At 36.9% G+C, this 15,290-nt stretch overlaps 1 protein-coding gene across 2 annotated transcripts in view; it reads left to right on the top strand.

Annotated features, from left to right (window-relative positions):
• The window catches only part of RBM25 (RNA binding motif protein 25), a 33,284-nt gene extending 18,612 nt beyond the window's left edge, over positions 1–14,672 (top strand). The window contains exons 8-19 of one of the 2 annotated variants that reach the window (XM_054275266.1): positions 153–206; positions 458–541; positions 4,112–4,389; positions 5,207–5,423; positions 5,728–5,817; positions 7,434–7,507; positions 8,224–8,374; positions 8,727–9,051; positions 10,052–10,326; positions 10,764–10,862; positions 11,564–11,611; positions 12,662–14,672. In XM_054275266.1, the coding sequence (XP_054131241.1) occupies positions 153–206; positions 458–541; positions 4,112–4,389; positions 5,207–5,423; positions 5,728–5,817; positions 7,434–7,507; positions 8,224–8,374; positions 8,727–9,051; positions 10,052–10,326; positions 10,764–10,862; positions 11,564–11,611; positions 12,662–12,754 (1,788 nt within the window). In that variant the 3' untranslated portion in view covers positions 12,755–14,672. The remainder of the gene's footprint in view (positions 1–152; positions 207–457; positions 542–4,111; positions 4,390–5,206; positions 5,424–5,727; positions 5,818–7,433; positions 7,508–8,223; positions 8,375–8,726; positions 9,052–10,051; positions 10,327–10,763; positions 10,863–11,563; positions 11,612–12,661) is intronic. The other variant, XM_054275267.1, reaches the window with a different exon arrangement.
• The last annotated feature ends 618 nt before the right edge of the window (positions 14,673–15,290 follow it).

The following is a 15,290-nucleotide window of genomic DNA, read 5'->3' as shown; positions in this document are numbered from 1 at the left end:
TTAGCGAGGTTCTTCTGTAACTTTGTTGAATCAAAGAAATGAGATCACAGCAATACAATATTGCGTTGTAGTACAAACATACAAAACATTGTTTTTCAGAGTAGTGTGCAATCAATTTTTAAAAAAAAAAATCTCCGTGGATTTTTCCGCAGATTTTCCGCAGATTTCCAGTGGCCCCACTGATACCTTATCCACTCATCACCAAGGTTCGTTTACATTGTAGGCTTTGACAATGACTATGTTTACTGCTAGTTGCCAGATTTGTGACTCTTGTCCATCTGATTTTTTTTTTTTTCCACTCATTAACATCAGACTGTCAGGTTTGGTACTGCAGAAGGACTTTATTTTTCTCTTGCAAGACTGGTTGAAAACTTCTAACCTTCAGCTTTTCTCTTGTTCTCCTATGTCTGTACAGATGGCTGTTAATGCTTTTACTCCTGTCCCCCTTGTTTTTTAGGAGGATATAAATGCTATAGAAATGGAGGAAGACAAAAGAGACCTGATATCAAGAGAGATCAGTAAATTCAGAGACACACACAAGGTAGTATTCTTGTTTTTGCACTTGATACAAATTAGGCTTTTTCGAAATCCAAAAAACCACTGTTATAAAATTTAGCAGTACCATTGCATTATCACTTAAAATTATGTTTGTATTAGGTTTAATATACATGTAGCTCTTTAAAAGTCAGAAAAAGACAGTTGCCACGTTAAAGTGGCCCGTGACATCTTTATGCTAAGACTTTGATTGCTACTGGGTATTTTTCATTCTTCTCACTTCAGCATGAATAAAGGCAGCTTAAGTTGCTACACATACATTAAGTCAATATATTTATAAGTGAAGGCTAAACGGGGCTGCAGTATAAGACATACACTTGAGTGTGTTTCTCTAGGTAGATTTGTAACATTATCCAAGATTTTTGAAGAGATGAAACGTGAATTAAATTAAAGTCTTTTATTTTAATAGTTCTAAGTTAAGAGTGGGGGAAGATTAAAACTAGGTCAGTGGTTACCAGACTTACCAAACTTTAGATGCATGGAAGAACTGTAAATTCCCATAAAGCTAATCTATTCATTGACCCCCACCATTATGATAGAGATCATATGGTGACTAATGCAAGATGAAACTCACAGCTTGGAAAGTAACATGGAATAGGATGTAAGTATGAGTTTCTGTTTTTTATTATACTTATGGATGCCCCCTCAGAAAAATATGCAAAGGGGTAACTGGCTTGGAAATGTTTGTGCACATCAAGTCCCACCCCAGGGTCCCCACTTACAGAAGTTTCCACTAATGCTAGTGCAAATGTGAATGTTTCTGTTTTGGAAAGTGATACTTGCGGATCGGAGAGCCCAGCTATGCATGTGATGGTCTTATTTTAATGTTTAGCTTAAAGTTGGTATTAATTTTTTCCCAACAAGATTGGAGTGGTCCTTGGCCTAGGGAAGTATCCACAAGCTGCTCTTTTGAGCACACATTTTCTTTCAAAGTACCCCCACGTCAACATTAAAGAAAATGTTGAAGATACAGCAAGGTGAAGTGAGCCCATGTTGTTTCAGCTTTACCACATGCAGTCACTGGGGATGGTACCATGTTTTCATGCAAACATATCAGTATGAACACAGGTGACTACATGTTATTGTATGTACATGTTTTCAGTTTTTCTCTTGACTAAAGCTTTGCAAGATAGAAACCTGGGGGGAAAAAAAAAAACTAGAAAAAGTCAACCAAAGAAGCTCAGCAATTGAATGTGAAACTGGTTAGTGGTGAAACTTCAGTAGAATTGTGTTCAATTCCAAGCCCCATGTTGTCACTGATACTAAAATGCAAATGAGCAATACTGTAATACTTTTTTTTAAATTGCAAACAAAACAGACAAAAAACAAGCTTCACTGTTTCAGAAGCTGTTGGGCATTTCACTGCCCTCAATTTGTATTTTTGGGGGGCTGTTTTGGATTTCTTAACATCAAAAATCAACTGGAAGTAATCATTGTGTATATTGGATATGTTTAAAAGGGGCTGTTGAATCTTTAGCAGCGGGCTAGTGAGCACAGTGAACCTTTGCATGTTTTTGGTATGAGTTTATAAACAATAACGACAGACTGTCAGGGTATCAGCATTGCAGGGGGCGTCCATTTACAGCACGGACGAGTCTGAAGAGAGCTCAAGGTAAGATTTATAATTCTTCTACCTGTTCATTTCTGTTCATTACTTCAATTTATCTGATACTGTTCCCATCCCATTACCCCTTTTTTTAGGTTTACAGAAGTTGACTGAGGTCAGATTTTGATTACAAAATACACTCGTTTATTTTTTCAATTGGATTTTAAGGAAGTAGACTTGAGAAAAGGATTTTAATATACCAAAACTTGTGTGTGTGTATTTACACTTCTGTGAATATATTTTTAATAAAAGAAAGAAACCCACTCTCTTGAGAAATCTCACCATAAACAAATTTTTTGAGAGTGGTGAAAAAGCAGGAGTTCAACTAAAGAAATTTCTATTGGAACATCTAAGATAACCTGTAAGTATCAACCACTTCAGTATGTAAACTTTCTTTAAAAGTATATGAAATTTGAGGTAAGTTGTTTTTAAAAGTTGACAACCTAGTTTAAAATTTTACCCTATTGAGGTTTAACACTGTAAAGCTCCTGGATAATACGGTCCTTAGAAATTAGTTTCGCAGCCCAGTGTGTATTATAGGATCTAAGTTTTATTTTTTCACATCAGTTTTCTACCAATTCCTACCATTTTTAGTCCCTTTTTCCTTTGTGATTTCAATGTATCCAACATGGGTTTGCCTGTATTGTGTTATCAATGCAGCATAGTTTCACTGGATACATTAATCACTAGTGAATTAGCTTTATTTCTGTAATCCTTTGTCGGTTCTCTGGTCCCTGTGCCTATGGCAGAAGAACACTAATCAGGTAAGATTGCTTTTTAAAGTTGTCTTAAATGCTTTGTTTAAAAGAAAAGAACAAAAAAAACACAAACCAGAGAAAATGCTGTTTCATTGTTCCAGTTTTTAATTTCATTTCAGTGATGGTAAACGTGGAGCCAAAGGGGATAAACCTGTTTATTCTGCTCAATATTTGTTCAAAAAGTGGTATTCTTGCATCCATCAGGTTGAAACTTGGTATATTTGGTTGTTATTTGGTATATTTGTGAACCGTGTACTTGCTCTTCCTCCCAGAAACATAGCTAATAGGCAAGGTTAATCCAGTGTTGGCGGTCCATGTCCTAGCACAGCATCTGTAAGTGAACACATAACAATTGCTTCCAAGGATGGATTTATCTATCGTTCTGTTGATGTATTTTCTATTGTCTTATAGGAATTCTGGTCATAAGAACTGTTTCTATATGAAAAAAGGGGCAATTTTGTACAATTTTTAGTAAAGCTATAGCAGGTAACCTTTAGTTTCTGTGTTTCAAAAGAGCTATTTCCAACCTTTTTTTAACTGTCTCCATCTTGCAGTGGTGGAAGTTAAGATTCCATTCTGCAGAGTCCAGTTCTTACCAATGAACACTTAGACCTTTTTTAGGGAGGGAAAAGGGGAAAAGTGACAGTTTTCTTCGCTGTTTAACCACATGCACCTTGTGTAAGTGGATATATTTCTTTACCCAAGTTTTCATCTAGGATGGTTTTGGTGTGCCAAGACTTTTTGGGAAACAACTCACTGTCCCAGTAAGCATTCCACTGAAATGTATTTTCCTAATTGAATGGAGTTAATTTCATCAGCTGGAAGTTCACTTTACTTGTACCCAACTGGCTTATAAGGCCAGTAGAATTTGAGTCCCACCTGAGTCTTGACTGGTAGTGCACACTGAATGTGCAGTTTAGTCAGCTCACAATACAAGACCAGCCCTAGTCTACTAAGGTTGGAGATTGCTGGTCTGTGTAGATCTGTGCTTTTGCACAAAACTTAGTCTTGTGATTGCTGCATTTTGATTTCATACTTACGAGTTCCAAAAAATGCCCACCAAGCCCTGTTTAATGTTTTTAAATTAGTGGCGGTTTTGGTATTTCCATTACCAGCCTTGTGTGTTGCGTCGGGAATATCCAGTTTGTGTAACTACAAAATTAACTATGAAAGTTCTCTTGTTGGTTTTTAGAAACTGGAGGAGGAAAAAGGCAAAAAGGAGAAAGAAAGACAGGAAATTGAAAAAGAACGCAGAGAAAGAGAAAGGGAACGGGAGCGTGAACGAGAAAGGAGGGAGCGTGAAAGAGAGAGGGAACGTGAACGAGAGAAGGAGAAGGAACGGGAGCGTGAACGGGAGCGAGATAGGGACCGGGACCGAACCAAGGACCGAGACAGAGACCGCGAACGAGACAGAGACCGGGACAGAGATCGTGAAAGGAGTTCAGATCGCAAGGATCGGAGCAGATCAAGGTAAATGTACTTCAGCTAGTATTTATTTCACTTTTTCTTAGTGCTGTTTACTAAATGCATATAGTTCAGTAGATCAGCTGCCATTCAAAAGAGAATGATCCTTGTGGAAGATCAGAGTAATAGCAGGAAGTCCAAACTGGGAGAATACTTGACTTCCCCCCACAGCACAAGAATATAACAACTGCAATATGCAGTAAGCAACTCTCCAAAGATGATATAAGCATACTGGTTTTATCTCAAATGTCTCCTATTTTTCATTATTAGCTTTATTCCTGCTTAAGATTATCTTATGTTTGTGGCATTTCTTATCTTAAACAGGTTTTATAATTTCCTTTGTTGAATTTCAGGGGGTTTTGTTTCAGTTGGTTTGGTTTGGGTTTTTTGTTTGGATTGTGGGGTTTTTTTTAGTAAAAGCAAGGGAATTACTCATTCAAGCTGTAATTAATCATATCATATATCAAGTGCTGCTTTCACATCAGAAGTGCTGAAATTGTCTGTAAGCCACATGAACACAAAAGATTTGTTAAGGATACCCTTTATTTCTGGTAATTTTGGCTGTGCAGAACTGCTAACTCAGTCTCATGAGAAATTGCCATATGCTCATTCTTAGTTTCTGTAAATATTGCTATTTAATGGTTAGTGTTCAAACAATTACTTTTAGTGGGTTTTTGAATACCCATCAGTAATTATTGATTTTATGCCCATTTTTGTACCAGCTAATCATCTTCTACAACTGCAGAAGAAAAATAACCTCTATTAATCATTTGATTGAATGGAGAGGCTCTCTACTGAACTTTGGGGTTTTTTCTTCCTTCAGAGAAAAAAGCAGAGACAGGGAAAGAGAACGAGAACGTGAGAGGGAAAGAGAACGAGAACGCGAGAGGGAACGGGAGAGAGAACGGGAGCGGGAAAGAGAGCGGGAAAGAGAGAGAGAAAAGGATAAGAAGAGAGACCGAGAAGAAGATGAAGAAGACGCCTACGAACGACGAAAACTGGAGAGGAAACTGCGTGAAAAGGAAGCTGCATATCAAGAGGTAGGTTGGAATTTTTAAGATTCTTTAAATAAAAAAAAGTCTTTTGAGACTTGATAACAAGTCCTCTAGTATAAAATACATCATTCTTCTTTTCCTAAATACATTTTTTAGCTTTTGAGTACATGAGCTGGGGCAAAATATGTTTGCCACTGTCAAAACAGACTTTTTATTCGGGCGTTTTGAATAAAAAATATGCAAATTATTACTAGTACAGTTATTTTAAACAACAATTCAAACTAACTTTGAAGTAGTACTGCTGTTCTTAATGTTCTTGAGGATTTAAGTGTATTTTCTTCTGTTGCAGCGTCTTAAAAACTGGGAAATCAGAGAACGAAAAAAAAGTCGAGAATATGAAAAAGAGGCTGAGAGGGAAGAAGAAAGAAGACGGGAAATGGTAAGACGTAGTAGGACTTGTAATTTTCCTTGCCTTGTTCTCTTGGTCCCATTTAGAATGGAATATTCTGCTGTTACAATTATGGATAGTAATAGAGCTCTCATTTTGTATAAAGTCTGCGTGTGTTTTTATACAAACACCCCCCCCCCCCCCCCCCCCCCCCAGTTAATAGACTTGAAGCAGAAGATGTCTAGTAAGTGGGAGTACTACTTAGTCTGAAAAACACAGCCTAGTGGTTTGGTCTAATGAAGGCATAAGCATGAGAAGTAGGCAGCTGCAAAATACTGTGGTCCATCATCGCATACTATTACATCTGTAACTTCTGTCAGATTTGTGACAAAACCTACTGTGTGTTCTATGTCATTTAGGTAGAACTAAGCCTGGTTTTTTAACTTCCAACCTCCTCATGTGCCCAAACCTTTTATGTGCTACGATGCATATTCTTTAATGTATCTCTGCACTTAATAAATGCCTGTCCTTAGTTCATTAGTTGTGAAATTATCAGTTACCAATGTAACACTTGGAAGGTTTATTGGAAAAGACACCTTTGGAAGATAGATAATTCTGTAATCTCATCATTTTGGGCTAAAGCATAAAAAAGTTATTTTAGGTTTTAGGAGTGTTATTTCACTTCATAGATTCCCAGAGGAGAGATGTTGAGGTAGTAGGGAGTGGGTTAGAAATTGCTTCAAAGCCTTATGTGCAAAGAAACACCCAGGGGAAAGAGGATTATAAAATACATTGTTTCATGTGGAATCCACATTTTCCCTCTAAATGCATGAGCAGGGGACAAAATGTTTGAAATTGGCTCAATGATATTTTCCATTCCAAATCCTCCTGCATGCTGGCTGTGGATTGCAGTTGTAGAAAACAGTGTTTCATTTTGTGCTGAAATTACAGCCATAATCATAATCTGTTTCTCAAAGTCATTAGCATAGAAATATATTCTTGTTGGTTTAAGGATATTGCTTAAATACAGGTTAGAAGGTCCTAATTTAATTTCCCTAAACAAACTGAGAATTTTGCCCCTTTTATCAGAGGGGTAGAAAGAGAGGAGACACTTTCTCCCTTGTCCCCTACAGCGGGGCGAGTCTCCTCTCTTTCTCCCTCGCCTGCACGTTAATACCACGTAAGCCTGTACCTTGATGCCACATGTTTTGTTTCAGTACCACAACAGGAGGGTGCTTATCCTAGGAGCACCCATCAAATTTGTTTCTGTGCATGACTGTCTTAAAAAAGCTCTTGAAACAAAGCAGTACTTATAAAATACAGTTAGGCTGCCATGTTAAAATACTCAGTAGCAGACTTAAAGGATTTGAAGAAAAGGAACTTTTGATCTTCTTAATCTGTAATGCAAAACAAAATAAACGAAATAAGTATACATATATGTGGGTGGGGATGTATATGTGTGTGTGTATATATATCTATATATCGGTGACACGATACCAGTGGACCCTCTGGATGCAATACCAAAATTTTCTGCTTTCTGTTTGGAAAACTCTGTATTTTAGTTTAAAGCAGAGTAGATCTACAATTAACTTGCTAATAACATTAATAAATTTTAAACTCCTGGAAAGGAAACCAGAAATCCTTATTTATGTTTCAATTCCTTGCAGGCAAAAGAAGCCAAACGGTTGAAAGAATTCTTAGAAGATTATGATGATGACAGAGATGATCCAAAATACTACAGGTATGTCTTTGTATTCCTAACAAAAATATGTCCATTTTTACTTTAAAACACAGTTGTAGGGTTTGTTGGCAGGGGCTTATGGAGTTTATATTTGCCTGGTAATGTGGCACTGTAAGGTTAATGTGGCAATCATTTCCTAATTATTTTTGTGTCACTTCATAAGTGGCAGAGTGAAAAGGGAAGCTCCTTACTTCTGCTGGTTAATGTTTGGGAGTAACTGCTCATTCCCATGACTTTATTTTTGTGAGGCAGGGCAGAGGTCAGTATAATGTCAAAATAAGTTATGGGGAGCAGGGAGAAGGGAACAAGCATGCTTCTAAATAATTCACGGCAAAGAAGCTGTAAATAATATGAAGAACCAGCTGGTTAATGTAAATGATTGGGAACATCCTTCAGCATGGGACTAACTAACATTTGCATAAAACTAAATTGGCAGAAGTGGTTCTGGCCAAATACCTATGAAACTTGATTCTTTCTCTAAAGAGATCAGCAGCCGCATGCTCTACTTCTGTTTAATGTGGTGGGGTAGATTCTCTGCAGTAAGGTTGAGACCTTGTATCTTAAGATTCTAATGTTACAAAAAACAGGATGCCAGGTGCCCTTATGAATCTTACTTTCATGTAGTGGCGGATATATCTGCATGAAGTTTTTCTTGTATTGTGGTACAAGCCCCTCATTGAAATGTTGTCTCAATAAAAAATATGTATCTTTTATAGGGGTAGTGCTCTTCAGAAGAGGCTAAGAGACAGGGAGAAGGAGATGGAAGCAGATGAACGAGATAGGAAAAGGGAAAAGGAAGAATTAGAAGAAATTAGGCAGCGTCTTCTGGCTGAAGGACATCCAGATCCAGATGCAGAACTCCAGAGGGTGAGTTGCTGTTGGTCTGACAGGAAAACGAGTCCTTTGTATTCTGGTTGTATTAAGCCAAATTGCTGTAAGAGACCTGATATTTACTATTATCTCTATTTGCTTTTTCTTATAAAGAAGTCCAGATAGGCAGTAGGAACAATGACAACAAAAAAACTTTCCAGATCCACATCCAGATTTGATGGAGTTGAAAACAAATTTGAATTAATCAGGATTCCTTATAAGAATGCCAGTAGTTATGGTTCTTTTTCTTGACTAACAGCCTTCTAAAGAGGAGGATCTTTAGATTCTTTTCAAACAGTACTGGTTTTGAGAGAGCTTCTGTTTTTGCTAATTGTCTGTTTCATTGTAGATGGAGCAGGAGGCTGAGCGGCGTAGGCAGCCACAAATAAAACAAGAGCCAGAATCTGAGGAGGAAGAGGAAGACAAGGCAGAAAAAGAAGAAAAACGAGAAGAGCCAGAGGAAGAGGAGGAGGAGCCTGAACAAAAGCCCTGCCTTAAACCAACTTTACGACCTATCAGTTCTGCTCCATCTGTCTCTTCAGCTAGTGGAAATGCAACTCCTAACACACCTGGTGATGAATCTCCCTGTGGCATTATTATCCCTCATGAAAATTCACCTGAACAACAGCAACTGGAGGAGCATCGGCCCAAAATTGGACTCAGCCTCAAATTGGGCAAGTTTAAGTTTTATGTCAATCTTCCTTATGGGATCAAAATAAAAATTGTGAAACTGAGTAGCCACCTGATTTTCCAAATATGTAGAATGGTTTGATATATTAAGTAGTTGTTATCCAGATACTGTGCTTGAGTTGACCTATCCAGAAGATAACATTTTATAGAGCTCTCTTCGTCCAAAACCTCCAGGACAAAAAAGGAGGGAAGTTTAGGCGTGTTCAAGGGCCAATTTTTGTAGAAATATTCTGAGCTGGGATTGGTTATTTTCACATGCCTTTCCACCTTAATATATCTGCAAATATATATTTGAAACTCATAGCTGCTTTTCATTGGTGTAAGTATATGTTAAATTTAAGACCTAGGTAGTTCTTATGTTTATTTAAGACCCTTTTAAAGAAAAATAAAATCAGATTTTTTTTCTTCCTGTTAGAATATAACAATAAACTGATGACAGTTGTGGGTGAAATTTGAGCCTAGAATTCCTTAGTACTGTAGAAATTTCCTGCTGTTTTAAAAAAATTATTTGTGAGCAGCAGAACTAAAAACATCTGTATTCTAGAAGGTTTATGTGTTTATTATTTACTATTTTGATTAAGTTATGCTGGGCTGCACTTTGAGCTCACACTGTTATATTTCGAATGACGAGAGACTGTATGGTCTTAGGCTGATGAACGCTTTTCTTACACATTGCAGCCTTTCACTCTCTGCTCTGCCTTTGCTGAGGCTGGGGCTTGACTATGGTCTTCCCTCAGAGACAGTGCTAATTGGTTTCAGGGCAGAGAAAAAGACCCTATTTTTCACATGGGTCAGTCATGAACACACTCCATTAAATATCTTTACTTCTTTTGGCTCTTTTGTAACAGAGTTTGAGAGATGAAAAGCCAGTGCCAGGCATTCACAGATGTTTATGTAGCATATAAAGCAATATTCCTCAAGTAATGAGGGAAGAGCAAACTAGTTGCAGTTGATGAATACATTACTCTGCCTTTTGGGTTATAGGTGCCTGCAACAGTCCTAATCAGCCCAATGCTGTAAAAAGGAAGAAACTTGCTGTGGATAGTGTTTTCAATAAATTTGATGATGAAGACAGTGACGATGTGCCCCGGAAAAGGAAACTCGTTCCCCTGGATTATGGAGAAGAAGATAAAAGCAATATCAAAGGCAGTGTCAATACAGAAGAAAAGCGCAAGCACATTAAGAGTCTCATTGAGAAGATACCCACAGCAAAACCAGAGCTCTTTGCTTATCCTCTTGACTGGTCGATTGTGGATTCAGTAAGTTGATTCATTTAATCATTTTAAAAACAGCTTAATTTTTCCAAATAGACATTATAATTGAATAGAAAAGCAAGATTACTGGGACCACAGTGGATTGGAGTATCATCATCAAGTGGAGTCAAACTTGAGTCCTCTAGTTATTGTTCATACATAGTCCTTATTCTGAAGTATGGCTGCTTTTTTTTGGGTTTCCCTTGAACTGCCACTACAAATTATCAAGCAGTTTTATGGAAGGAGGAAAAAAGACTGTAAAATGTTTGAGTGGCTCTCAGCAATACTTGCATATGCCAAATCTCTAAGGGTTGTGTCATTGATAGCAAAATGTATCTTCTGCTAAATAGCTGATTGAGTCTTCTAGATACCTATTGGACAGTTCTCACAACAGAGTGAAGCTTAAAGTAATTATTAATTTTGGTTTTGTGGTTTTTTTCCAGACGCTAATGGAACGTCGAATTAGACCATGGATTAATAAGAAAATAATAGAATATATTGGTGAAGAAGAAGCCACACTAGTTGACTTTGTTTGCTCTAAGGTTTGTGTTTTCTGTGTTCTCTGTGAAGTTAGGGCTTTCCTCCCTATTTAAAATGTAACAGTGACTCCTGTACTCGTGTTTATAATGGCTTGTCTTGGTTTGTCTTGGGGCTACCATATGAGAGGCAAAGCAAGTCCTGAGAGTTTTGTGACACAGTTGATTAGCAGAAAGTCAAAAGGAGAAGTTGAATGTTTTCCACGCTTACATTATATATGGGGTGCATATATATGTAAATAAATGGAACTCTATGGTCTTGAAATACAATTTACTTGGTTCTGGAAAAAAAAAATTAAATACTTAACAGGTAGATGAGAAATCCAGTTAGGAGGAGTGTTACAGGGAGAATTTTGCCTTTGTCTTCCACTTGCAGCTTATTGTTGAAGGAGGGGAGTTTTTTTCTTTAAATTAAGAAAACATAATTGGAGGTATAAGAATAGCTGGCAAATACAGGACATGTGAATCTCTGGAGCTTCCTGGAACTTGTTCCTCGTTAGTTGGCCATAAACTAGGACTCACTATGATGGATTCCGATGCAGTTTAATGCTAATTTTTGCCATGACTGTTACTGGAACCTGATGAACTGCAAATACTTCTTGAACGTGCAAAGCTTTCAGAATTCCTTGGACATAGCTGGATTTTGTCCAAAAATATGTATAGGGTTTATTCTAAGTTTTCCATCTAAAAACATTTGTTTCTTTCAGGTTATGGCTCACAGCTCACCTCAGAGCATACTGGATGATGTTGCCATGGTAAGCAGACATTCTGTAACTGATATACCTTCTACATTTTACTGAAGCTAAAAGTCAATTATGCAAAATAGCAAGAGTCCATAACAGAAAACATGTGTTAGAAATAATTAAGCACATTGTGCTAGCACAGACATTATTTTGCTGTTACAACACTTGGGTACAAATTACTGACCCCTCTTCAGAACTTCTCAGAAATGTGGAACAAAAATTTTTTGTCCCTAGTAGTAGATGTCAAAATCAACAATAACAGAACTATGTCAGAAATAAAAACTTTTATTCCTTCTCATTCTTATGAATAGATTTTTGTTAGTGGTTCAGTGGGTCTTTTCCTAATTAATGAGCAAAAGGTGATTTTCTGTAAAAAAGTAAAAGCTCTTTTTTGCCTGGTGTTGGAAGAGAGAAACAGTATGAAATAATGCTACTGTCCCACCATGTTTTCATACACTGAAAGGTGAATAAAAACTAATCTGCTCTCTTCCTGTAAGTAAACTTGGACGCCAAGTTGATAGGATCCACTTGCATAGTGCAAGATAGTAGATTGTTTTTGGTGTGACTAGTAGGTGACTTGGGGAACTTTGGAGAGATGCTGTGCACGCTAAAAGTTTGTACAGATTCAAGAAAAGCCTGTATAATAAGTTCAGGGAAGAGAAATCCTTTGAGGGTTTATTTAACAAATATCCAAGGAAGTTCCAAATTAAAATGAGCAGAGATTAGGAGTTAATTTAAAAGACGATAACCACATGTGAATTTTTTGTTCTTACAATATTTCCAAGCCTGCCATTTCTCTGCCTCTTCCCAAACCACTTTTGGGTACTAGTTTACTGATGCTTCTTCCTGTAAGTGCTCAACAGCTGCACTATACAAGTATATGGTTAGAGCCTGGTCCAGTCACTGAGGCTGGACACACAAACTCACCAGAGTTCATTCGGTCCCTCTCTCAAGGACTTGTATTACGCTATATCCATTTTTTTTCTGATCTGTCCACAATTAGTCTTTATAACTGGAATGCATAACCTAAAAAATAATCTATGAAATGTGTATTTCCTACAGGTACTAGATGAAGAAGCTGAAGTTTTCATAGTCAAAATGTGGAGGTTGTTGATATACGAGACAGAAGCAAAGAAGATTGGCCTAGTGAAATAAAGCACTCTCCTTGCTTCTAGGGTTCCATTTCAATTTTGGGCTTTTTTTTCCCCCCATTGTTCAGAGACTTGGAATTTTCTCTGTTCTCAGAGACTTGAGACCTGTATTTTTTTATGTAGAAAATGTGAATTTTTTTGTCCTCTGCTCTGAGGCCCCTTTTACCCTTCTGAATTAGTTATCAAATCCTGCATTGGTTCTCTTTATAATACATGAGGTACAATTACCAGTATGTTTTATAAGCTGCAGCTACTGTACATGCTCTTTGGTAATTTTGTTATGTTACTCTGATTCTTGTAAATATTAAAAAAAAAAAATCCCCTGTTTTGCAAAACATTTGCACTTAATGTGGAACTATATCAGTTACAGATGAAGACAAAGGATTTTACTGCAAGTTTATCAGTCTTTTTTTGGGAGCATACTTCCCCTTTTTAATTTAAGAAGTGATCAAAATACAATTTAAAAATAAGTGTCTTGAGCTGTTTTCACAGAACAGCTTTGTGTGGTCATTTGATCTCTTCATCTGACTGGAAAAGGATTTCCTTCAAACCTCTCTTTCTAACGTGAGCCCGTAGTAATCTTGGCACTTTGTTGCCCATTAAGAGTTACTAATGAAGCTGGGAACCTAATCTCTTGCAGATTCTGTCTTTCCCAGAAAGTGCAAATCACAGGAAGTTTTTTATTTGCTCAGTTAAAACAAGAGCAGGACCTAAATTCAGTAAGTGCTACCTAATGGTTTTTGGGGTTTTTTTCTGCTCGATTTCATTCTAGCCCTACCTACTATCCCTTCTGTCTCCAAAATAATCAGATGGTTTTTTTAAGAAGAAACTATTTTTTAAAACTTTTTTTTTTAGTATTTAGAAACAAAACAAAAAGCCCTGTTTGAATGTGACTGTCTCTTAAAAAAAACCAACCAACCATGTAAACTAAAACATAAGTTGTCAAACAAAGCTGAAATCTTGTTTTTATCCATACTGTTAAACTAGCCCTGACTTTTGTTTTCTACTGTATGCAGTCTGTTGTCCACAAAAAGAGGGTAATATTTTCCTGCCTTGTTTGTATGTTTTTTTTATAAATAGACTGATATGGTATAAATGATGACATGTACTGTAAACTGCATTTTTTTTATCTCATACCTGGGTAAGAAGTCAAATCTATAATGTGCTGTGAGCTGTTTTGATTGCAGGAGGACTGTGTTCCAGGGAGCAAACGGTCTCAAAGTTATTTTTAATTTTTGAAACAAAATTCTTAATATCAAACAAATTAAGTAAAGGTGTTCCAGTATCTCTGTATTGTATTTAACTGAAGGATACAGGTTGACCTGTTCAGAAAACATAACTGTGACCTTGAGTTACTAGTTGTTGGTATCTGGAGAGGACACTTGAAAACACTGTTCTTAACAATTGGGATCGTGTATAGGTTCCACCATGTAAATATTTCAGATATTAAAAAATGTATATATTTGATTGAAGGGTTGACATTCTTTTGGAGTCTTATGCAGCATGCAATTGTATTTAATACTGCTTACTGAATCAAGTGTTCCCAATTTAAGGTGGGGGTGGAGTGGGGTGTGTTTAAAACTACCTCCTGCTTATATCAGGTGACTAGAAGCCTGCAAATTTAGATGTGATCCCAGTATGTTCTTTCTCATCTCTGTGGTACTACACTACACGCCACCAAATGTTCTTTTTTAACTTGAAGTGTCATGCTCAGATGTTCCTTTCATGTTGTGCTTGAGTTTGCCTGAGACTGTTTTGGTTTGCATGCTTACATGTTGCAATCTTCCTATTTTTTTCTGCAACTTGATGGTTGCAACCCTAAGAAATTACTTCCCTGTTCTCCCTATACAGTTCTGCATCTTCATTTATCAAAAAGTTTTCAAATTCTAAATAAATTCAAAGCTTGCTCTGTTTGTAGCAAATACAGAGAAGATGGAGACTGAACATCACGAGTTTTTGACCTGGTAAATGGCATTCTCTGTCATGAGTAGTAGTTAAACAAGACAAATGTGACAAACACATTGTAGTGCCGCTGTGTGACAGATTGCCCAACATCCTCATCTGAATTCTTCAGAGAAAGCTCAAGTTGTGGAACTTCAGTTAATTTCTGCCCTAAACTAAAGCTGTGTGTGCAACAGACATAAGCTTGTACTCTCCTAAGGAGACTGAAGGTGCTGGGATGAGAAAGACATGTAAACTCTAAGCTGGAGTGTTAAATATCTAGGTAAATAAGTATATAGAATCATTGTGATATCATCAAAAAATCAGTTTTGTGGAAGTTCAGGTTTTCTTCAGTAGTGGAAGAAGAAAGGAATGTTCACTAGATGAACTCTGGTTTGGCTTATCAACAAGTATAAAGTCACTTCTACTTTTACTATAAGTTTTGTTATTATGTCTCAGTGATACTGCATTTTGTGCCAGTGACGCTGGGGAGTATAATACAAGTTATGTACTGGTGAGGTTCTTAGCATAGAAAGTAACTTCTGTTTGTTAGCTTTCAACATGTGCTGACAGAATTATTTCAAGATAAATATGGAAAA

The sequence above is a fragment of the Melozone crissalis genome, unplaced genomic scaffold, assembly GCF_028551555.1.
Source record: "Melozone crissalis strain CALT ecotype California unplaced genomic scaffold, PUWL_Pcris_2 ptg000018l_1, whole genome shotgun sequence".
Lineage (NCBI taxonomy): Eukaryota > Metazoa > Chordata > Aves > Passeriformes > Passerellidae > Melozone > Melozone crissalis.
This window is presented reverse-complemented; position numbering and strand designations above follow the sequence as displayed.